The 24523-nt window shown below is 45.6% G+C and overlaps 1 protein-coding gene across 6 annotated transcripts in view; it reads right to left on the bottom strand.

Moving 5' to 3' along the window:
• Nucleotides 1-22889, bottom strand: part of LOC128693906 (zinc finger protein chinmo) — a 271416-nt gene extending 248527 nt beyond the window's left edge. The window contains exon 1 of one of the 6 annotated variants that reach the window (XM_070090773.1): nucleotides 21256-22889. In XM_070090773.1, coding sequence (XP_069946874.1) covers nucleotides 21256-21310 — 55 coding nt within the window. In that variant the 5' untranslated portion in view covers nucleotides 21311-22889. The remainder of the gene's footprint in view (nucleotides 1-21255) is intronic. The other 5 variants (XM_070090771.1, XM_070090772.1, XM_070090777.1 and 2 more) reach the window with 5 other exon arrangements.
• Between the last annotated feature and the right edge of the window lie 1634 nt (nucleotides 22890-24523).

Raw genomic sequence — 24523 nt, 5'->3', positions numbered from 1 at the left:
TTACCTATTCGTCACGTCATAAAATATATATATATATATATATATATATATATATATATATATATATATATATATAATTATATAATATATATATATATATAATTATATATATATATATATATACCTAGGTAGTAGGTTGGTAGACAGCAACCGCCCAGGGAGGTACTACCGTCCTGCCAAGTGAGTGTAAAACGAAAGCCTGTAATTGTTTTACATGATGGTAGGATTGCTGGTGTCCTTTTTTCTGTCTCATGAACATGCAAGTTTTCAGGTACGTCTTGCTACTTCTACTTACACTTAGGTCCCACTACACATACATGTACAAGCACATATATACACACCCCTCTGGGTTTTCTTCTATTTTCTTTCTAGTTCTTATTCTTGTTTATTTCCTCATATCTCCATGGGGAAGTGGAACAGAATTCTTCCTCCGTAAGCCATGCGTGTTGTAAGAGGCGACTAAAATGCCGGGAGCAAGGGGCTAGTAACCTCTTCTCCTGTATATATTACTAAATGTAAAAGGAGAAACTTTCGTTTTTCCTTTTGGGCCACCCTGCCTCGGTGGGATACGGCCGGTGTGTTGAATGAAAGATATATATATATAATTATATATATATATATATATATATATATATATATATATATATATATATATATATATATATATATATATATATATATATGACGCAGACAGACGATCTTAACAATGCAAGACAAGCCACGGGGGGTTGGAAATCTTTAGCTCGAATACTGTCACACTTCTTAGTGTGTCAACAGGAGCTGTACAATGTTGCAAAGGCAACAACAGGAGAAGTAGGATAAGTTTTCAGAGAGTGGTAGTGTGGAGCCAGCCAGCCAGCCAGCCAGCCAGCCAGCCAGCCAGCCAGCCAGCCAGACTGGCTGGCTGGCTTCACAAGCTGGAAGATCCACTTGCTCCCGCGTCTCTGTGGTTGAAGATTTCTGCTATATTTTCACAAGGCGAGATACAGAATGTTAAGATGCAATCAAGAAATCACTGAACGGAACCGGAGACTCGAACCTATGGCAAGCGAGTCTTAAAACAGCCTACAACACTTGCCCTCACGGAGAATCTTTCATGTTTTATTATTAGAGAAAAAAAACCTGGATTACTCAAATTCATCACACTTTTCATGGCCAAGATCGTGGTTTATCAGCCCTGGTAAACCCTGGCTCTTACAATAATAACATTTCTACTGCCGGGCCCCGGGGGCGTAGACCCCCAAAACTCCCTCCAGGTATACTCCAGGTATACCTTATCAAGCGACTTTTAAGAGTATAATTAATGTTGTAAACAGCATCAAGGATCCCACACTTACTTTGCCTTCTACTCAAGAACTTTGCTTATGAGTGAATTTATATAGTTATTCATTTGTTTATTTGTCTATTGCCGTTTTAATGTCTTCAAACAAGGACCTGATGATCACTTAGTTCATATTATCACTCAAGTGAAAAAACTTAAATTTTTTTGTTCAAGGGGAAGTTGCTAAAATGTTCCTCTCTCTCTCTCTCTCTCTCTCTCTCTCTCTCTCTCACATGCACACAAACAAAAATGTTTTATGTATGTATGTCGTATACGTGAAGCGTATTTATTACATGCACGCACACACGCACGCACACGCACGCACACACACACACACACACACACACACACACACACACACACACACACACACACACACACACACTATGTATATACAAATATATCAGGCCAAGTGTCTATCGATAAGTACTTTTGACAACCAGTAACTACACACACACACACACCAGCGACCAGTAAAGAGGCGGGGCCAGGAGCTTCGGATCGACCCCTGCAACCAGAATTAGGTGAATACACTCTCACTTCAAGGCTTCCGCCTTGAACGTAGAAAGGAATACAGAAATACACTGTTTCAGTCTCTTGTCTAATGGTGACAAGTAGAGTGCAGTTCAGGTGTCGGAGTTTGTCATCAACGAACTCTTGACAAAACTGGAAAAGTAATCCACCAGGGAACTTTCCATATAAATGTAGAAGGTCCGTGTGGTCGTCTCTCCTCCCCAGAGAAGCCGTGTGTTTACGAGGTTCCTGATAATGCTCACCATTGGTTACCTGATCCTACTCACCACTGCTCTCAAGAGTCGTATTTGTACACCATCCCTGCTGAGAGGTGTTGCTGCTCGGTGATTAGAAGCGCTCTAGTAGTCAGCAAACTAGCTAGCTGCTCGTTAGTGTGCAACACCTGTTAGAATACAGACACCAAACATCACACAGAGGAAACACACACACACACACACACACACACACACACACACACACACATACACACTAACACACAAGAGAAAGAGAGAGAGAGAGAGAGAGAGAGATTGCATTTTCTTTGACTGTCAAAAGTCTTTCGAGGCAGTTCCACACAAGAGACTAGTGCAAAAGCTGAAGGACTAGGCAGGTATAAAAAGAAAGGCACTGCAATGTATCAGAGAATACCTGACAGGAAGGCAATAACGAGTCATGGTACGTGACGAGGTGTCAGAGTGGGCGCCTGTGACGAGCGGGGTTCCACGAGGGTCAGTCCTAGGACCTGTGTTATTTCTGGTATCTGTGAATGACATGACGGAAGGGATAGATTCAGAAGTGTCCATATTTGCATTTGATGTGAAGCTAACGAGAAGAATTTAAACGGATGAGGATCAGGCAGGACTACAAAGGGATCTGGACAGGCTGCAAGCCTGGTCCAACAACTGGCTCCTGGAGTTTAACCCCACCAAGTACAAAGTCATGAAGATCGGGGAAGAGCAAAGAAGGCCGCAGACAGAGTACAGTCTAGGGAGCCAAAGACTGCAAACCTCACTCAAGGAAAAGGATCTTGGGGTGAGTATAATACCGAGCACATCTCCTGAGGTGCATATCAACCAAATAACTTCTGCAGCAAGCGGGCGCCTAGCAAACCTAAGAATAGCGTTTCGATACTTCACTAAAGAATCGTTCAAGACTCTGTACACCGTGTACGTCAGGCCCATACTGGAGTATGCAGCACCAGTTTGGAACCCACACTTGGTTAAGCATATCAAGAAATTAGAGAAAGTGCAAAGGTTTGCAACAAGACTAGTCCTGGAGCTAAGGGGTATGTTCTACGAGAAGAGGTTAAGGGAAATCCACCTGACGACACTGGAGGACAGGGGAGATAGGGGAGATGTGATAACGACATATAAAATACTGAGAGGAACTGACAAGGTGGGTAGGGATCACACTTGGAAGTTGAAGACTCAGTAAGTCAGGTCAGGTTTGTCAGGAAACAGGGCAAGTGTTTCCTGACGAGGGTCTTAGTCATATGATGACCCACAACTGGAGCCTTTGATCATGTGACCGAGGCCGTCCTTCGTTACGTCCCATTTACCAGAGCGCTGTGTAACCCCAGCGGTTTAGAGCTTCCTCAGGCTACCATGGATACCTTACACTGTCTCTTAATGTATCCTATATTGTCTATTGTCAATTAACTTTCACGTGAAGAGACTTAGTGTATTAACAACATTCACTCTCCTCTACGACTCATCTAGACTGAAATAATAATAATAATAATAATAATAATAATAATAATAATAATAATAATAATAATAATAATGTTGGTAGAATTACCGACAATATGTAAAATAAAAGGACACAAGTGCAACTAATGTGACATTTTATTGTGGCAACGTTTCGCTCTCCAGGAGCTTTATCAAGCCATTACAAACAATACATGGACACAGAGGGTATATAAAGGCTCAGAGTGAGGTGCAGTACTAGTGGTGGTAGTAGTAGTAGTAGTAGTAGTAGTAGTAGTAGTAGTAGTAGTAGTAGTAGTAGTAGTAGTAGTAGTAGTAGTAGTAGTAGTAGTAGTAGTAGTAGTAGTAGTAGTAGTAGTAGTAGTAGTAGTAGTAGTAGTAGTAGTAATACAATATGTTAGAACAATTAACTTGTACATGAGTAAGGGATATAAAAGCTATTACTTGGGAAACATAAAAATTGGTTAGACAAATATTTCTATTGGAGGCTGGATAGAGGCAGCCTGTTTCAATGTTCATTCTCTGTAATGTGCTTGTGTAGTATTAACAGGAGAGACTATGTGATGGCAGGGTTTACTGTTTTCAGGAGGATTCTTGCTAAGACTTCAGAGATGGTGAAGCTGCCTTTGTTTTGTTTAATTGTATTAGAAACAGCTATTAGTGAAGATTCAAGACACTTGCGTCTGCGGAAATTAGTTTCTTTGATCACTAGTTGGGCGTCCCTGAACTTCATGAGATGATTGGTGGAATTTCGGTGTTGTACACAGGCGTTGTTCAAGTTATCGTTCCTACATGCATAAATGTGTTCATTGAGGCGGGTGTCGAGGTTTCTTGCTGTTTCACCTACATAAATCTTGTCGCAGCCTCCACAGGGTATAGTGTAAACCCCTGCATTGACTGGTTCGTGGTGCTTGGATTTTGTTCTGGTTAGATCCTTTATCGAAGTGCTGGAAGCGATGGCGACTCTGGTGTTAGCTTGTGAAAGTACTTTAGAAACGTTCAGTGCAACCTGGCTGTTGGGAAGAATTATAACTTTGTTGGGAGTGGTGTTGGTGCCTGGAGAATTAATGATCTGAAGGGCTCTTTTCTTGCAGTCTTTGATGAAAAAGGAAGGAAAATGTAAATCTGTGAAGGTTCGGTGAATGTATGTACATTCCTCGTCAAGAAACTCAGGACTACAAATTCGGTATTATGCTCTTAGGAAAAACCCGATGATGATGCCTCTTTGGGTCTTGGTATCTTGACTGGAATAGAAGTGTGTGAGATCGTTTTTATTGGTAGGTTTCCGATAAACTTGATATCTTAGGCTGTTGTCTACTTTGTGAATGAGGACGCCGAGGAAAGGTAGCTTGTCATTGGATTCTTCTAGTGTAAAATGGATCGCCGGTTCAACTGCGTTGAGCTTTGCCTGTAGATTCCGTACATCAAAACGTTTGGGCGTTATTGCGAGATCATTAATTCTCCACGCACCAACACCACTCCCAACAAAGTTATAATTCTTCCCAACAGCCAGGTTGCACTGAACGTTTCTAAAGTACTTTCACAAGCTAACACCAGAGTCGCCATCGCTTCCAGCACTTCGATAAAGGATCTAACCAGAACAAAATCCAAGCACCACGAACCAGTCAATGCAGGGGTTTACACTATACCCTGTGGAGGCTGCGACAAGATTTATGTAGGTGAAACAGCAAGAAACCTCGACACCCGCCTCAATGAACACATTTATGCATGTAGGAACGATAACTTGAACAACGCCTGTGTACAACACCGAAATTCCACCAATCATCTCATGAAGTTCAGGGACACCCAACTAGCGATCAAAGAAACTAATTTCCGCAGACACAAGTGCCTTGAATCTTCACTAATAGCTGTTTCTAATACAAGTAAACAAAACAAAGGCAGCTTCACCATCTCTGAAGTCTTAGCAAGAATCCTCCTGAAAACAGTAAATCCTGCCATCACATAGTCTCTCCTGTTAATACTACACAAGCACATTACAGAGAATGAACATTGAAACAGACCTTCTCTATCCAGCATCCAATAGAAATATTTGTCTAACCAATTTTTATGTTTCCCAAGTAATAGCTTTTATATCCCTTACTCATGTACAAGTTAATTGTTCTAACATATTGTATTACTACTACTACTACTACTACTACTACTACTACTACTACCACCACTAGTACTGCACCTCACTCTGAGCCTTCATATACCCTCTGTGTCCATGTACTGTTTGTAATGGCTTGACAAAGCTCCTGGAGAGCGAAACGTTGCCACAATAAAATGTCACATTAGTTGAACTTGTGTCCTTTTACAATAATAATAATAATTGTAATGATCATACAGTAATAATTATTATTATTTTCTATAAATAGCAATACTACTACTACTACTACTACAACAACTGCTACTACTACAACTACTACTAATGATAATAATAACAAAAAAATATAATAATTATCATTTCTAATAATAAAATTTATATTATCACTATTATTTTTAATTAATATCTGTGAAAAGCGCTAAATCCGACTGGGTGACTAAGAGACAAGAGTAGTTGAGGCTCGATCCTCCGCTTGCTAATAATGAAACTGACACAACCTATTATCCGAGGGACGTTGAGAGAGAGAGAGAGAGAGAGAGAGAGAGAGAGAGAGAGAGAGAGAGAGAGAGAGAGAGAGGGAAGATAATGGCAGTATTACATAGCTAGTGGTCAGCTGTGGTTGGAAGGCGAGCTGCCCTCAGGTCTCGTCTTGGTGATTAACACGTGTGGAACACATGTGCAGTACCCAGGTGATGTACAGGTGTTGTATGCTGGTGTTGTATACTTAGAAGGATAAAGTCTGGTCTTGTAGAAGAGTCAACGTCAGTCCAGCTGAGTGATGCTCAGTCAGACCTGAAAACTATCAAACAAGTGTTATCTTCTGTTACTACTACCACTACTACTGCTCCTGTTACTACTACTGTTGTTACGTTTACTACTACTATTACTGCTACCACTACTACTGTTCCTATTACTACTGCTATTACTTTTACTACTACTGCTATTACTACTACCACTACTACTGCTCCTATTACTACTACTGATGTTACGTTTACTACTACCATTACTACTACCACTACTACTGCTCCTATTACTACTACTGATGTTACGTTTACTACCATTACTACTACCACTACTACTGTTCCTATTACTACTACTGCTATTACTTCTATTACTACTACCATTACTACTACCACTACTACTGCTCCTATTACTACTATTACTTTTACTAATACTGCTATTAATACTAACACTACTACTGCTCCTATTACTAATACTGATGTTACTTTTACTACTACTGCTATTACTACTACTACACTACTACTGCTCCTATTACTACTATGCTACTTTATACTGCTAACTACTACTGCTATTACTACTACTGCTATTACTATTACTACTGCCTCTACTATTACTACTACTACCACTACTACTGTTTATTACTACTATTACTTCTATTACTACTACCACTACTACTGTTCCTATTACTACTACTGCTATTACTTCTATTACTACTACCACACTGTTCCTATTACTACTATTACTTCTATTACTGCTACCACTACTACTGCTCCTGTTACTACTACTGCTATTACTTCTATTACTACTACTGCTATTACTTCTATTACTACTACTGCTATTACTTCTATTACTACTACTATTACTTCTATTACTACTACTGCTATTACTTCTATTACTACTACCACTACTACTGTTCCTATTACTACTACTGCTATTACTTCTATTACTACTACCACTACTACTGCTCCTATTACTACTACTGCTATTACTTCTATTACTACTACCACTACTACTGTTCCTATTACTACTACTGCTATTAGTTTTACTACTACTACTATTACTACTACCAGTACTACTGCTCCTATTACTACTACTGCTGTTACTTTTACTACTACTACTTCTGCTATTACTACTGCTATTACTACTACCACTACTACTGCTCCTATTACTACTACTGATGTTACGTTTACTACTACTATTACTGCTACCACTACTACTGCTCCTATTACTATTACTACTACCAGTACTACTGCTCCTATTACTACTACTGCTGTTACTTTTACTACTACTACTACTTCTGCTATTACTATTACTGCTATTACTACTATTTTTACTACTGTTATTATTACTACTACCATTACTACTACTACTACTACTATCTCTTTCTCTACGCTAGTCAGCTTAAAGGTTCTTCCTCACAAGCATCATAAACACGATACATCAACATTCAGCTAACATCCACACGATGATGGTTAGGTGGGTCTGCGTGCCACTAACACCAACAGCCTGACTGAACAAGCCAGGGAAGCCCGGGACCACCAGACCAGGCAGAAAAAGTAGAAAAAAATCCTCCGAACCATTAATAATAGAAGTTGAAGGAAGAAACTGACATCCTTAGTACAAGAATGACGTTCAAATGTACATCTAGGATGTCAGCTGATCGAAATTCCGCTGGTGGATAGCGTTCAACCCTCCAGCTTTCTAATTGAGGGTGTTAATGTTGTGAGAATTGAGTGCTGGAGGTGTGAGAGGAGGCAGAGGGTGGCCAAGAGACAGTCTCACTACCCCTACAAAGGTTACAACAACCGGTCTCGCATAGAGACGACCGGACAAGCAACCATACAAGGCAGGAGGCAACGGCTCACAACACCTGAGGCTGTCCAGTGTGACCTCCACCTCACCTGCCCCTAGCCTGCCCCTATATCCATACCGCAAGGTGACTGTTGCAGCAAGGTGACTGCTGCATCAAGGTGACTGTTGGATCAAGGTGACTGCTGCAGCAAGATGATTGTTGCAAGGTGACTGCTACAGCAAGGCTACTACTGCAGCAGGGTGACTGCTACATTAAGGTGACCTCTGCATTAAGGGGACTGTTTGATATACCTTTGAAGGGCTTCGAGAGTTTTTCCACTCCCGCAGTCTGGCCCTGGGCCAGGCTTGTATGGTGCTGGCCTGGTCAACCAGGCTGTTGCTGCTGGTGGCCAGCTGGACCACACATACATCACAGCCTGGTTGATCTGGCACTTGGAGGAAATTGCCTAGTTTCCTCTTGAAGACTTCTACACTTGTTCCAGCAGTCATTCTGATATCTTCTCTTAAGATGTTAATCAATATGGGACAACGGATGTTGATACAGTGTTCTCTTATTGTGTCAATGGTGCCCCTGCCTGTCACTTGGCTTATTTACATATTCATTCATGTCTCTCACTCCAGTATTTTATGCCAGTGAGCAGATTTAGGATTAGACCCATGAGTACTTTTCACATATATATTATCGTGCATCTCCGCTCCAGCGAGTACACGTTTAGGACTTTGAGGCGTTCCTAGTAATTTAAATACTTTACGAGTGCTGTGCAGGCTGTGAAAGATCTTTGAATCTGATCCTGATCTGCTCTCTTGCCCTGAACGGAGCCGTCAACACTAAACAATGCTCAAAGCGAGGGAGCACAAGTGTTTTAAAAAGTATCACTATTGGCACTATTTCCCATATTTTGAAAATCTTCATTATCCACCCCATTATTTTAATGTTTGTCTTGCCATTTGCTTTGTGTTTTTTTGGGGAAGGTTAACAGTGTTACCATGAGTGCTAGTGCCACCTAGAATGCTAGTGTCACCATAAGTGCCAGTGCCACCAAGAGTGCCAGTGCCACCAAGAGTGCCAGTACCACGAGTGCTAGTGCCACCTAGAATGCTAGTGTCACCATAAGTGCCAGTGCCACCAAGAGTGCCAGTGCCACCAAGAGTGCCAGTACCACGAGTGCTAGTGCCACCAAGAGTGTCAGTGTCAACTTGGGAGTGAGTCATCCTGGGTGAGCAAGCACCACCCTGGGTGTGAGTCATCACCCTGGGTGTGAGTCAGCACCACCCTGGGTGTGAGTCAGCACCACCCTGGGTGTAAGTCAGCACAACCCTGGGTGTAAGTCAGCATTACCCTGGGTGTAAGTCAGCACTACCCTGGGTGTAAGTCAACACCATTCTGGGTGTAAGTCAGCACCTGCAGTGACAACTCAGCGGAAATTCCTTACGTTTAAGATTCTCGCGGCATTACTTCAGTCAGTCAAGTCAGTCAATCAAGTCAGTCAGTCACCTGAAACCAAGTTCTCTCTTTACCTGTCGGTTTATATAGTACATTGTATGCGTGTGCACGTCTGTGCCCGTTTTTGTGTGTGCATGTTCATGTGTTCGGACGTCCATGGTGTGCATATCAGTATGGGGCACGTCCATGCGTACATACGTCCATGCGTGTGTACGTCCATGCGTGTCCACGTCTCTGTGCATGTGTAGTGGGCGGGTCATTGTATTGATCATGGGGAGGATGCGTGCACCCACGCCCCCTTATGCTACCCACACCTCCTTACACTACCCACGCCCCCTCACACCACTCACGACCCCCTCACACCATCCACGCTCCTTCACACCACCTACGACCCTCACACCAACCACGCCCCCTCACACCACCCATGACCCCTCATACCACTCTCCCCCCCTCACACCACCGTCCACCCCTCACAGCACCGTCGACCCCTCACACCACCGTCGACCCCTCACACCACCTACGACCCTCACACCAACCACGCCCCCTCACACCAACCACGCCCCCTCACACGACCTTCATATTAACTCAGACCACGACTAATTTAAGTACAGACATGCAAACCCACTTGTCATGACCAGTAAACAACAACAATAGACCCCTGGTTACCTGCAAGTGGGAGCTGAGCAGATACCTAAAATTCAGTACCCAATCAGCCGGGCTGTGGTTCATACAATGGACTACGTTCGACCAGCAGTAACAGCCTGGTTGATCAGGCCCTGATCCATATGGATGCCTAGTCAAGGACTGGGTTGCGGGGGCATCGACCCCCGGAAGACCCTCCAGGTAGACCTTCCAGGTTGATGAGGAATATGGTCAACTAATTTAACTTTATAACAAGGACGTCAACTGAGAGCTAATAAATAATGAGCTTATTGGAGAAAAGATTAATAGTAACCTAAGCTCAGCTTTTCTATAGGATGAGCTCAATGACACTAGAAGAATGCTCCAGACATATACCATTTATGTAGGAGAAGGTGCAGGTTGGAAAGGTAGAAGTGTGGCCTCTGTTAGGTGAAGACGAAGGATAACAAATCTCCTTCAAGACAGCAGACGCTATGCAGAACAAAAAGTAACACTGGCTGGAGAATTTGAACACTGGATGGTCAAACTGAATGCATCAGAGTCCTTGAGAGACAGAGGCAGCTAAAAAGCATAGGAAAAATTAAGAGAAATCCAAAACAGTTCTTCTGACATGCAAAATCCTGGTCAGAAACATTCTCTAGTAACGGGTCTTTGTTTAAAGATGTAACATATACTGACAACACCAAAGAAATGAGTGAATTACTTGAGTCCCAATACGACTCAATGTTCAGTGAGCCAACCATCAGCCTTAAGACTGACGACTCAAATGAATTCCTCAGGAATGAGACACAAAATGCTGCAGACATCTCCATAATCATTGATATACGTAACTCAACCCCACTTGACCTCTAAGAAGACATTAACTTCATGCCCATTTACTCCACCCCAGACCCAGACTCATGGAAGTCGATATTTATCAAGAATTGCAAGAAACCATTATCACCTTCATTAAGCACTGGAGTCATCCCAATCATTAAAACCCATAGATATAGCCTCTCTCCACAAAGGTGGCAGTAAAGCAATTACAAAAATCCTATAGACCAATAGCCCTAACTTCCCATATCAAGATTTCCGGAAGGGTTCTAAGAAGCAAGATTACCAATGACAGACTCGCAGCAGTTGCACAACCCAGGTCAACATGGGTTCAGAACACGTCGCTCCTACCTTTCACAACTACTGTATCATTATTGCATAGTATTGGATGTGCTTGTCAAAGGCGTGCATTCAGGTAGACGGGGTTGTGCTTAGGAGATGCTGGGAGACCTCTCTCGGATCACGCAACAGCCATCACCCAGCTGCTTATTGCACGACTGTACGTGTCCGCACGTGTCTGGTGACACTGAGTCACTAATGGCCAGCTATCGTTACGTTCTAGAAAACGTAGTTCCTTCCCCTTTCCCGGTGGATGAGAGGAACTATTAAGGTGGGTGAAGGGAACTACTACAGTGGGTGAGGGGAACTATTAAGGTGGGTGAAGGGAACTACTACAGTGGGTGAGAGGAACTATTAAGGTGGGTGAAGGGAACTACTACAGTGGGTGAGGGGAACTATTAAGGTGGGTGAAGGGAACTACTACAGTGGGTGAGGGGAAATATAGTTTCTTCTATATTTTTTGATGAGTGGAGCCATATTTTGAGGCAATATAAGAGTAACAGCAGTTATAGTCACAGTCGATTACAGTTACAGGCAATTACAATCAGTTACAGGCAACTATAGCGAGTTACAGTCACCTACAAGCAAATTGCAGACAGCTGTTGTAAATGGTAGCTAGTTACGAGTAATAGGCAGTTACTATCAGTTATTGTCAGTTACAGGCAGTTACAAGCAGTTATAGTTACAGTCAGTTCAGATAGTTACAATTCAGCCAGTTACAGTAAGTTACAGCCAGTTACAAGCAATTACCATAAGTTATAGCCAGTTACAGTCAGTTACCTCCAGTTACAATTACAACCACTTTGTTACAGCCAGTTAGTTACAGACAATTACAGACTGTTACATACGGTTACAGCCAGTTGCAGTCACAGTCAGTCATAGGCAGTTTCAATCAGTTTATGTTAGTTATAGCCGGTTACAGTTAGCTACAGCTGGTAACAGTTAGTTACAACCAGTTACTATCAGTTGCAGTTACTGTCAGTTACAGGCAGAAAGACTAGTCTAGGTCAAGGTTGATAGCTAGGGCCTTCACCAGGCTAGTGTGGAATGCTGGGATAAACCGAACTATCCTCTCCCTAGCCCTGAGGATAGCTGACGGCTCCACCTGGGCTAGCATAGTCCTCAGCTGGGCTAACATAGTCCTCAACTGTACTATCATAGTCTTCAGCTCGGTTGTCGTAGTCCTCAGTTGGGCTGTCGCAGTCCTCAGTTGGGCTATCACAGTCCTCAGCTGCGCTATCGCAGTCCTCAGCTGCGCTATCGCAGTCTTCAGCTGCGCTATCGCAGTCTTCAGCTGCGCTATCGCAGTCCTCAGTTGGGCTATTGCAGGTTCCTATGGTAAAGTGAGGGCCGGGGGGGTGGGGTCGTCACGCTGGTGAATTGTTCCAGTCAGGGTCTTGTTGCTTTGTAGCCTTTGCTGTTGTTTCCATACAGTGGTGAGAGTTGCTCCCGAATGTCCCCTTAAACCAAAGAAATGTGGCGAGTGTGGTTGCATGGGAAAGCCACAACAATGGTTCAAGACGACAGGTCGTTCACCGCACCTCAGAAGTCTGCAACAGACAGGCTTTACCAACCCGCGCGCGCGCTGCAGAATGAGTTTGGAGTCAACGTTTCTCTCTGTGCAGTTTTATCAAATCAACACTCTACGCGGAGCGATACGTTGTCCCGATAATAGTTTATTCTGTAATCTGCGTATTATTTTTTTTTATATTGCTGACGGGACAGAACTTGATTTTAACTTGACGGTATACAACCTGGACCTAAATTGGCGGTGCACAACTTGATTACAACGTGCTCCAAAGTTTTCCTAAATAATTCGTGTATCTTGTGGATAACGCGATTTCTTTGGCTGTTTTCACGAAGCATCTTCACAATAACACTGGAGCCTCGTCTTACCTTCAGTCATAGCCCTGGTCTTACCTTCAGTCATAGCCCTGGTCATACCTTCAGTCATAGCCCTGGTCATACCTTCAGTCATAGCCCTGGTCTTACCTTCAGTCATAGCCCTGGTCATACCTTCAGTCATAGCCCTGGTCATACCTTCAGTCATAGCCCTGGTCTTACCTTCAGTCATAGCCCTGGTCTTACCTTCAGTCATAGCCCTGGTCTTACCTTCAGTCATAGCCCTGGTCATACCTTCAGTCATAGCCCTGGTCATACCTTCAGTCATAGCCCTGGTCTTACCTTCAGTCATAGCCCTGGTCTTACCTTCAGTCATAGCCCTGGTCTTACCTTCAGTCATAGCCCTGGTCTTACCTTCAGTCATAGCCCTGGTCTTACCTTCAGTCATAGCCCTGGTCTTACCTTCAGTCATAGCCCTGGTCTTACCTTCAGTCATAGCCCTGGTCTTACCTTCAGTCATAGCCCTGGTCTTACCTTCAGTCATAGCCCTGGTCTTACCTTCAGTCATAGCCCTGGTCTTACCTTCAGTCATAGCCCTGGTCTTACCTTCAGTCATAGCCCTGGTCATACCTTCAGTCATAGCCCTGGTCATACCTTCAGTCATAGCCCTGGTCATACCTTCAGTCATAGCCCTGGTCATACCTTCAGTCATAGCCCTGGTCATACCTTCAGTCATAGCCCTGGTCATACCTTCAGTCATAGCCCTGGTCTTACCTTCAGTCATAGCCCTGGTCATACCTTCAGTCATAGCCCTGGTCATACCTTCAGTCATAGCCCTGGTCATACCTTCAGTCATAGCCCTGGTCATACCTTCAGTCATAGCCCTGGTCATACCTTTAGTCATAGCCCTGGTCATACCTTCAGTCATAGCCCTGGTCTTACCTTCAGTCATAGCCCTGGTCATACCTTCAGTCATAGCCCTGGTCTTACCTTCAGTCATAGCCCTGGTCATACCTTCAGTCATAGCCCTGGTCTTACCTTCAGTCATAGCCCTGGTCTTACCTTCAGTCATAGCCCTGGTCATACCTTCAGTCATAGCCCTGGTCTTACCTTCAGTCATAGCCCTGGTCATACCTTCAGTCATAGCCCTGGTCATACCTTCAGTCATAGCCCTGGTCATACCTTCAGTCATAGCCCTGGTCTTACCTTCAGTCATAGCCCTGGTCTTACCTTCAGTCATAGCCCTGGTCATACCTTCAGTCATAGCCCTGGTCTTACCTTCAGTCATAGCCCTGGTCTTACCTTCAGTCATAGCCCTGGTCTTACCTTCAGTCATAGCCCTGGTCATACCTTCAGTCATAGCCCTGGTCATACCTTCAGTCATAGCCCTGGTCTTACCTTCAGTCATAGCCCTGGTCTTACCTTCAGTCATAGCCCTGGTCTTACCTTCAGTCATAGCCCTGGTCATACCTTCAGTCATAGCCCTGGTCATTACCTTCAGTCATAGCCCTGGTCTTACCTTCAGTCATAGCCCTGGTCTTACCTTCAGTCATAGCCCTGGTCTTACCTTCAGTCATAGCCCTGGTCTTACCTTCAGTCATAGCCCTGGTCTTACCTTCAGTCATAGCCCTGGTCATACCTTCAGTCATAGCCCTGGTCTTACCTTCAGTCATAGCCCTGGTCTTACCTTCAGTCATAGCCCTGGTCATACCTTCAGTCATAGCCCTGGTCATACCTTCAGTCATAGCCCTGGTCTTACCTTCAGTCATAGCCCTGGTCATACCTTCAGTCATAGCCCTGGTCATACCTTCAGTCATAGCCCTGGTCATACCTTCAGTCATAGCCCTGGTCATACCTTCAGTCATAGCCCTGGTCATACCTTCAGTCATAGCCCTGGTCTTACCTTCAGTCATAGCCCTGGTCTTACCTTCAGTCATAGCCCTGGTCTTACCTTCAGTCATAGCCCTGGTCTTACCTTCAGTCATAGCCCTGGTCTTACCTTCAGTCATAGCCCTGGTCTTACCTTCAGTCATAGCCCTGGTCATACCTTCAGTCATAGCCCTGGTCTTACCTTCAGTCATAGCCCTGGTCTTACCTTCAGTCATAGCCCTGGTCTTACCTTCAGTCATAGCCCTGGTCTTACCTTCAGTCATAGCCCTGGTCTTACCTTCAGTCATAGCCCTGGTCATACCTTCAGTCATAGCCCTGGTCTTACCTTCAGTCATAGCCCTGGTCTTACCTTCAGTCATAGCCCTGGTCTTAACTTCAGTCATAGCCCTGGTCTTACCTTCAGTCATAGCCCTGGTCTTACCTTCAGTCATAGCCCTGGTCTTACCTTCAGTCATAGCCCTGGTCATACCTTCAGTCATAGCCCTGGTCTTACCTTCAGTCATAGCCCTGGTCTTACCTTCAGTCATAGCCCTGGTCATACCTTCAGTCATAGCCCTGGTCATACCTTCAGTCATAGCCCTGGTCTTACCTTCAGTCATAGCCCTGGTCATACCTTCAGTCATAGCCCTGGTCATACCTTCAGTCATAGCCCTGGTCATACCTTCAGTCATAGCCCTGGTCATACCTTCAGTCATAGCCCTGGTCATACCTTCAGTCATAGCCCTGGTCTTACCTTCAGTCATAGCCCTGGTCTTACCTTCAGTCATAGCCCTGGTCATACCTTCAGTCATAGCCCTGGTCTTACCTTCAGTCATAGCCCTGGTCTTACCTTCAGTCATAGCCCTGGTCTTACCTTCAGTCATAGCCCTGGTCATACCTTCAGTCATAGCCCTGGTCATACCTTCAGTCATAGCCCTGGTCTTACCTTCAGTCATAGCCCTGGTCTTACCTTCAGTCATAGCCCTGGTCTTACCTTCAGTCATAGCCCTGGTCATACCTTCAGTCATAGCCCTGGTCTTACCTTCAGTCATAGCCCTGGTCTTACCTTCAGTCATAGCCCTGGTCATACCTTCAGTCATAGCCCTGGTCTTACCTTCAGTCATAGCCCTGGTCTTACCTTCAGTCATAGCCCTGGTCATACCTTCAGTCATAGCCCTGGTCTTACCTTCAGTCATAGCCCTGGTCTTACCTTCAGTCATAGCCCTGGTCTTACCTTCAGTCATAGCCCTGGTCATACCTTCAGTCATAGCCCTGGTCATACCTTCAGTCATAGCCCTGGTCTTACCTTCAGTCATAGCCCTGGTCTTACCTTCAGTCATAGCCCTGGTCTTACCTTCAGTCATAGCCCTGGTCATACCTTCAGTCATAGCCCTGGTCTTACCTTCAGTCATAGCCCTGGTCTTACCTTCAGTCATAGCCCTGGTCTTACCTTCAGTCATAGCCCTGGTCATACCTTCAGTCATAGCCCTGGTCATACCTTCAGTCATAGCCCTGGTCTTACCTTCAGTCATAGCCCTGGTCTTACCTTCAGTCATAGCCCTGGTCATACCTTCAGTCATAGCCCTGGTCATACTTTCAGTCATAGCCCTGGTCTTACCTTCAGTCATAGCCCTGGTCATACCTTCAGTCATAGCCCTGGTCATACCTTCAGTCATAGCCCTGGTCATACCTTCAGTCATAGCCCTGGTCATACCTTCAGTCATAGCCCTGGTCATACCTTCAGTCATAGCCCTGGTCTTACCTTCAGTCATAGCCCTGGTCTTACCTTCAGTCATAGCCCTGGTCATACCTTCAGTCATAGCCCTGGTCTTACCTTCAGTCATAGCCCTGGTCTTACCTTCAGTCATAGCCCTGGTCTTACCTTCAGTCATAGCCCTGGTCATACCTTCAGTCATAGCCCTGGTCATACCTTCAGTCATAGCCCTGGTCTTACCTTCAGTCATAGCCCTGGTCTTACCTTCAGTCATAGCCCTGGTCTTACCTTCAGTCATAGCCCTGGTCATACCTTCAGTCATAGCCCTGGTCTTACCTTCAGTCATAGCCCTGGTCTTACCTTCAGTCATAGCCCTGGTCTTACCTTCAGTCATAGCCCTGGTCTTACCTTCAGTCATAGCCCTGGTCTTACCTTCAGTCATAGCCCTGGTCTTACCTTCAGTCATAGCCCTGGTCATACCTTCAGTCATAGCCCTGGTCTTACCTTCAGTCATAGCCCTGGTCTTACCTTCAGTCATAGCCCTGGTCATACCTTCAGTCATAGCCCTGGTCATACCTTCAGTCATAGCCCTGGTCTTACCTTCAGTCATAGCCCTGGTCATTCCTTCAGTCATAGCCCTGGTCATACCTTCAGTCATAGCCCTGGTCATACCTTCAGTCATAGCCCTGGTCATACCTTCAGTCATAGCCCTGGTCATACCTTCAGTCATAGCCCTGGTCTTACCTTCAGTCATAGCCCTGGTCTTACCTTCAGTCATAGCCCTGGTCTTACCTTCAGTCATAGCCCTGGTCTTACCTTCAGTCATAGCCCTGGTCTTACCTTCAGTCATAGCCCTGGTCTTACCTTCAGTCATAGCCCTGGTCATACCTTCAGTCATAGCCCTGGTCTTACCTTCAGTCATATCCCTGGTCTTACCTTCAGTCATAGCCCTGGTCTTACCTTCAGTCATAGCCCTGGTCTTACCTTCAGTCATAGCCCTGGTCTTACCTTCAGTCATAGCCCTGGTCATACCTTCAGTCATAGCCCTGGTCTTACCTTCAGTCATAGCCCTGGTCTTACCTTCAGTCATAGCCCTGGTCTTACCTTCAGTCATAGCCCTGGTCTTACCTTCAGTCATAGCCCTGGTCTTACCTTCAGTCATAGCCCTGGTCTTACCTTCAGTCATAGCCCTGGTCATACCTTCAGTCATAGCCCTGGTCTTACCTTCAGTCATAGCCCTGGTCTTACCTTCAGTCATAGCCCTGGTCATACCTTCAGTCATAGCCCTGGTCATACCTTCAGTCATAGCCCTGGTCTTACCTTCAGTCATAGCCCTGGTCATACCTTCAGTCATAGCCCTGGTCATACCTTCAGTCATAGCCCTGGTCATACCTTCAGTCATAGCCCTGGTCATACCTTCAGTCATAGCCCTGGTCATACCTTCAGTCATAGCCCTGGTCTTACCTTCAGTCATAGCCCTGGTCATACCTTCAGTCATAGCCCTGGTCTTACCTTCAGTCATAGCCCTGGTCTTACCTTCAGTCATAGCCCTGGTCTTACCTTCAGTCATAGCCCTGGTCATACCTTCAGTCATAGCCCTGGTCATACCTTCAGTCATAGCCCTGGTCTTACCTTCAGTCATAGCCCTGGTCTTACCTTCAGTCATAGCCCTGGTCATACCTTCAGTCATAGCCCTGGTCTTACCTTCAGTCATAGCCCTGGTCTTACCTTCAGTCATAGCCCTGGTCTTACCTTCAGTCATAGCCCTGGTCTTACCTTCAGTCATAGCCCTGGTCATACCTTCAGTCATAGCCCTGGTCATACCTTCAGTCATAGCCCTGGTCTTACCTTCAGTCATAGCCCTGGTCTTACCTTCATAGCCCTGGTCTTACCTTCAGTCATAGCCCTGGTCTTACCTTCAGTCATAGCCCTGGTCTTACCTTCAGTCATAGCCCTGGTCTTACCTTCAGTCATAGCCCTGGTCTTACCTTCAGTCATAGCCCTGGTCTTACCTTCAGTCATAGCCCTGGTCTTACCTTCAGTCATAGCCCTGGTCATACCTTCAGTCATAGCCCTGGTCATACCTTCAGTCATAGCCCTGGTCTTACCTTCAGTCATAGCCCTGGTCTTACCTTCAGTCATAGCCCTGGTCTTACCTTCAGTCATAGCCCTGGTCTTACCTTCAGTCATAGCCCTGGTCTTACCTTCAGTCATAGCCCTGGTCTTACCTTCAGTCATAGCCCTGGTCTTACCTTCAGTCATAGCCCTGGTCATACCTTCAGTCATAGCCCTGGTCATACCTTCAGTCATAGCCCTGGTCATACCTTCAGTCATAGCCCTGGTCTTACCTTCAGTCATAGCCCTGGTCTTACCTTCAGTCATAGCCCTGGTCTTACCTTCAGTCATAGCCCTGGTCTTACCTTCAGTCATAGCCCTGGTCTTACCTTCAGTCATAGCCCTGGTCTTACCTTCAGTCATAGCCCTGGTCATACCTTCAGTCATAGCCCTGGTCATACCTTCAGTCATAGCCCTGGTCTTACCTTCAGTCATAGCCCTGGTCATACCTTCAGTCATAGCCCTGGTCTTACCTTCAGTCATAGCCCTGGTCATACCTTCAGTCATAGCCCTGGTCTTACCTTCAGTCATAGCCCTGGTCTCACGTTCAACCAGAGTTTCATACAACAAGTTCCCCCAGTCTTTGCTTTACTCTTATTTAGATTTCTTCGCCTCACTCTGTAAGTCTTCTGCTCCATCGAGGTACAGTTAGTTTCAGTCTCACCTAGGTCCTCGACGCCTCTCATCAAGGCCCCAAAAATCTCATACGAGTCAAGAAACTGAAAAAGGATGACGTATCAACCTTAATCACGAATTTTTTTTACATTACCTGCAATATATTAGTCGCGTTCAGATCTGTGAAATATAGGAATTTCAAATATTAATCGCTAGATTTAAGTCGGGGTGTGAGTCTGCGAGTGGCCACGGCCTACGGAGACTTAATCTAGGCCTATGTAGCATCTCCCATGCTACAATTTCCAACTAGAGCTTCATGTGTATACCTGGAGTGTGTTCCGGGGGGAACACACATCTCACATTTCACAACATATCTCACATTTCAGTTCCACATTTCACACGTTTCTCCTGCCCAACAGGCGAAACGTGCCGAGTAGGCGAAATGTTTCATCAAAAAAAAAAAAAGTGTTGTACATGTGTCTTATTCATCAACATGTCGGTATTGTTTTCTGTGAACATCAAAATGGTATACAATACCGACAGGTTGTTAGGTAAGACACATATGCAACAGTTAGACAACTTTATTCCGAAACGTTTCGCCTACACAGTAGGCTTCTTCAGTCGAATACAGAAAATAGTCAGGAACTATCGATAGTTCCTGACTATGGAACTGAACTTCTCCAGGCCGAGGGACTGACAACCTCAAATTCTACGACTACAAGGGTGATGGACTGATTACATCGTCTTCACATCTCTACTGTTCCTGCCTATTTTCTGTATTCGACTGAAGAAGCGAAACGTTTCGGAATAAAGTTGTCTAACTGTTGCATATGTGTCTTACCTAACATTGTTTTCTGTATCCAAGTGGACACAGCCTGCATTATCCAGGTGGACACAGCCTGCGCTATCCAGGTGGACACAGCCTGCGCTATCCAGGTGGACACAGCCTGCGCTATCCAGGTGGACACAGCCTGCACTATCCAGGTGGACACAGCCTGCACTATCCAGGTGGACACAGCCTGCACTATCCAGGTGGACACAGCCTGCACTATCCAGATGGACACAGCCTGCACTATCCAGGTGGACACAGCCTGCTCTATCCAGGTGGACACAGCCTGCACTATCCAGGTGGACACAGCATGCACTATCCAGGTGGACACAGCCTGCACTATCCAGGTGGACACAGCCTGCACTATCCAGGTGGACACAGCCTGCACTATCCAGGTGGACACAGCCTGCACTATCCAGGTGGACACAGCCTGCACTATCCAGGTGGACACAGCCTGCACTATCCAGGTGGACACAGCCTGCACTATCCAGGTGGACACAGCCTGCACTATCCAGGTGGACACAGCCTGCACTATCCAGGTGGACACAGCATGCACTATCCAGGTGGACACAGCCTGCACTATCCAGGTGGACACAGCCTGCACAATCCAGGTGGACACAGCCTGCACTATCCAGGTGGACACAGCCTGCACTATCCAGGTGGACACAGCCTGCACTATCCAGGTGGACACAGCCTGCACTATCCAGGTGGACACAGCCTGCACTATCCAGGTGGACACAGCCTGCACTATCCAGGTGGACACAGCCTGCACTATCCAGGTGGACACAGCCTGCACTATCCAGGTGGACACAGCCTGCACACACATTATCTCTTACCTTTAATAATGAAAGTTTCCTTCATATTCCGAGTCCGCAGCAGAAGCCTGAACATGGGTCATGAGGTGACTCCGTCCACCTGTTCTCTCCTCTATGTCGTCTCCTTCCTAGTCTCTTCTCCCTCCTCTCTCTGTCTACACGTATTCTCGTTTATTGATTTCAGTCTTTTATTGTAAACTGTTCTTGTTCCGCTTCCTTCCTTCCTGGAACAGCAATATTTACTTTTCACCTTAAACGTAAGATTATCTTTCTTCATCTAAGCCAAAACGTCTGCAAAACGTTGATAGTCACAGGCACTGGAAGCAAATGTTTTTTTGCATTGAAGTGTTGAATCAAATATTCATTGGACTAAGCGGTTACCAGTATATGTTAGTATTGTGAGGTCCGTATATGAGGTATGCACAACGTACGACGGCAGTTCTTGAGTACAATAAATAATAACGACAATAACGCGTCGAGCCTTAGTGGGAAGTGATTAGTTCCTAAGACTGTTTAAGAGCAACGCATGTTAGTGGCCAGCGCAATATCAGCGACGCGTGTGTTTTGAGCAATCAGTGATCTGTCCTCCTGGGAGGTTCCCACAGGTGTTATGCTCGAGGTCCTCACTGTGTTACACTTACAAACACGTCAGGACTTGGCGGAGGACAGATGGGTCGCCCAAGCTAGCACTTCGGAGGCCTACGATAAGTAAGTCTCGATATTTTGCAAGTAATAAGAATAAGTGCGTTTTTTGAATCAACCTTTCAAATCATAATGTTAAGTTTCTCTATCACACGCTTGCAATCAATGCATGTAGCTTAGATTACAGATGTTACAGTAGACACCCAGTGCGAGGGAGATATCTAGCCTCCGTCACAGTGGGAGGGAGATATCTAGCCTCCGTCACAGTGGGAATGAGATATCTAGCCTCCGCCACAGTGAGAGTGAGATATCTAGCCTCCGTCACAGTGGGAGTGAGATATCTAGCCTCCGTCACAGTGGGAGTGAGATATCTAGCCTCTGTCACAGTGGGAGTGAGATATCTAGCCTCCGTCACAGTGGGAGTGAGATATCTAGCCTCCGTCACAAAAATCATTCTACGCTTCCATCTCGACTTTATCTTCAACTGCTCAGAAAGAAGCCTGTCGAGTCTATACAAATTGTTCAACTTTTCATCCTTACACTGCAGTTCGAACACTTTACATCGTTCACAGTCTTGCAATCGAACATGTCTTTCGAGTCAACTACGACACACGTTTCACCAGCCAACAAACACCGACGGTAATTAGCATTTGATAAGGATTTCCGGCCATGTGAATGACGGGATGGTAGTCACACTGTCACCCTCCACCACGAGTGCTCCTCGCAGTGGCAGCAGCAGTCATGCCAGGCAGCCTGGCACTGTTCACCGGGTTCACATTTGCAGCCTGGGACCCTGCAGAGGAGCGGAGATGAGGTGGCAGGTCTCTCAGTAGGGACCATGAGAGAGAGAGAGGAGGTCTTCAATCCTTGACGACGAGTCCCACAGTGCAACACAGTCCCGTTAACCTACCGCACCACCACACCGCTAAACACACTACACCGTGCCACCAGCCATCCTCAACCCGCTGTGGCTGTATTGATCATGCAACATGTGCAACACACACACGGCAACTCACAAACGTACGCACACACATTCCGACACACACGTATACACACACACACCCGACCGCCTACTCTGCTTGGAGTTTCACCTAACATATTGTTTGTTCTCTAATGAGGACGTGAAACCCTCCACGTCACCCTGCATCACGTAGCTCTAGCAACACGTTACCTCACTGCAGCAACACTTAGTGAAAATCAGATGAGGAGAGAAGAAAGAAAGGGAAAAATCTTAAGACATGAGTGAGTGGGGTGGCGAGGTGCGGCAGCCGAGGTGCGGCTAGAGCAGTCTAGCCCCGCCCCTCTCCTCCACCCACTGTAGCCACGTTTCCTTCCTCCACCTGCTGCTCCGCGCGCTCCACCTGCTCTACGCTCTACTCCCAAAGAGCCAGCAATGCTAAAACAGGGTTTAAAAGGCCCGCAATGCTCTGACACTCAGGGTGTGTGGGTTATTTAAGACAGCTTTAAGCTGAAGCAGTGAGAGGGTGTTTATCAAGCTGCGATTTCTCAGCTTCATTCATGCCCAGATGTAAACAAACGACAGCTTTAAGGTAGTAGTAATGGTAGTAAGGTATACGCACGCTCTGTGCGCCATCCGCGCAATGCGTCTGCCGTACATGGCAGTACGATATACACGCACTGCGCGTCATCCACCACAAAACAGTGTACTGTTTACGGAACGCATCTGCAGGTAGGCAACCCTCTCCTGCACCACCATGTCCGTGCAGATATTAACGTTTCTTAATTATGCTCGACCACCTCGTTGCCAGGCGAGTAGCTTGCCTTTCCTCCATTTGTTTACGCTAGACTCACCTACCTTAATCTCATTGAGCCTACCCTCATCTAGCCTCACCTAACCTAATCTAGCTTAAAAAATAGCAATATATTTAAAACTAGTCTGTTGGAAGGTTATCAACAAGGTGCGAACAAGCAGTACCTTTGCGGTACCATGCGTTTGACGCGTCATCAGTCACGAATGCGTTGCATAAGTAACGCTTCTGCGAGACACTGGTAGCTAGGTAGAGGAGCGCTCTACAACCCGTCAATCACGATAGTGTGTGTGTGTTACGTACAGTGTGTGTATTATGTAGTGTGCGTTACGTACTGCGTTTGTTACGGACAGCATGCGTGTTACGTACAGTGAGCGTGTTACGTACAGCGTGTAGTGGACATGCATAACACTGATGCTGATGAGAGCAGTGTGTTGCCATGAAACACTGACCATCCACACCTTCATTCACTAACTCTTCTTATTTATGTATTAGTGCTGGAAGGTAATGTACTCAAAAAATTACTCTTAACTTTGCACACTCTTCCTTCCTTCGTTCTTCCCTCCACACACTCACACACACACACACACACACACACACACACACACACACACACACACACACACACACACAAAAGGAGGAAAGGCCAAGTGTTTATCTACAACTGCCTTTGACAACTAGTAAATATTACAACCACACAATCTTCCCACTACAGAAACACTACATATATAACTCTCGCAGTCTTACGTATGACCTTCCGCCATTGCAACATGCATATACATTGCAGACATTGCTTTACCCATTATTCCACCACCTCGTGCAACAACTTTCATTATACATAAACAACTCTACTCACGGGTAATGCATACATGTCAACA

The sequence above is a fragment of the Cherax quadricarinatus genome, chromosome 33 (assembly GCF_038502225.1).
Source record: "Cherax quadricarinatus isolate ZL_2023a chromosome 33, ASM3850222v1, whole genome shotgun sequence".
NCBI classification, from domain to species: Eukaryota; Metazoa; Arthropoda; class Malacostraca; order Decapoda; family Parastacidae; genus Cherax; species Cherax quadricarinatus.
Note: the sequence above shows the minus strand (reverse complement) of the source record. Positions and strands in the feature narration are given on the sequence as shown.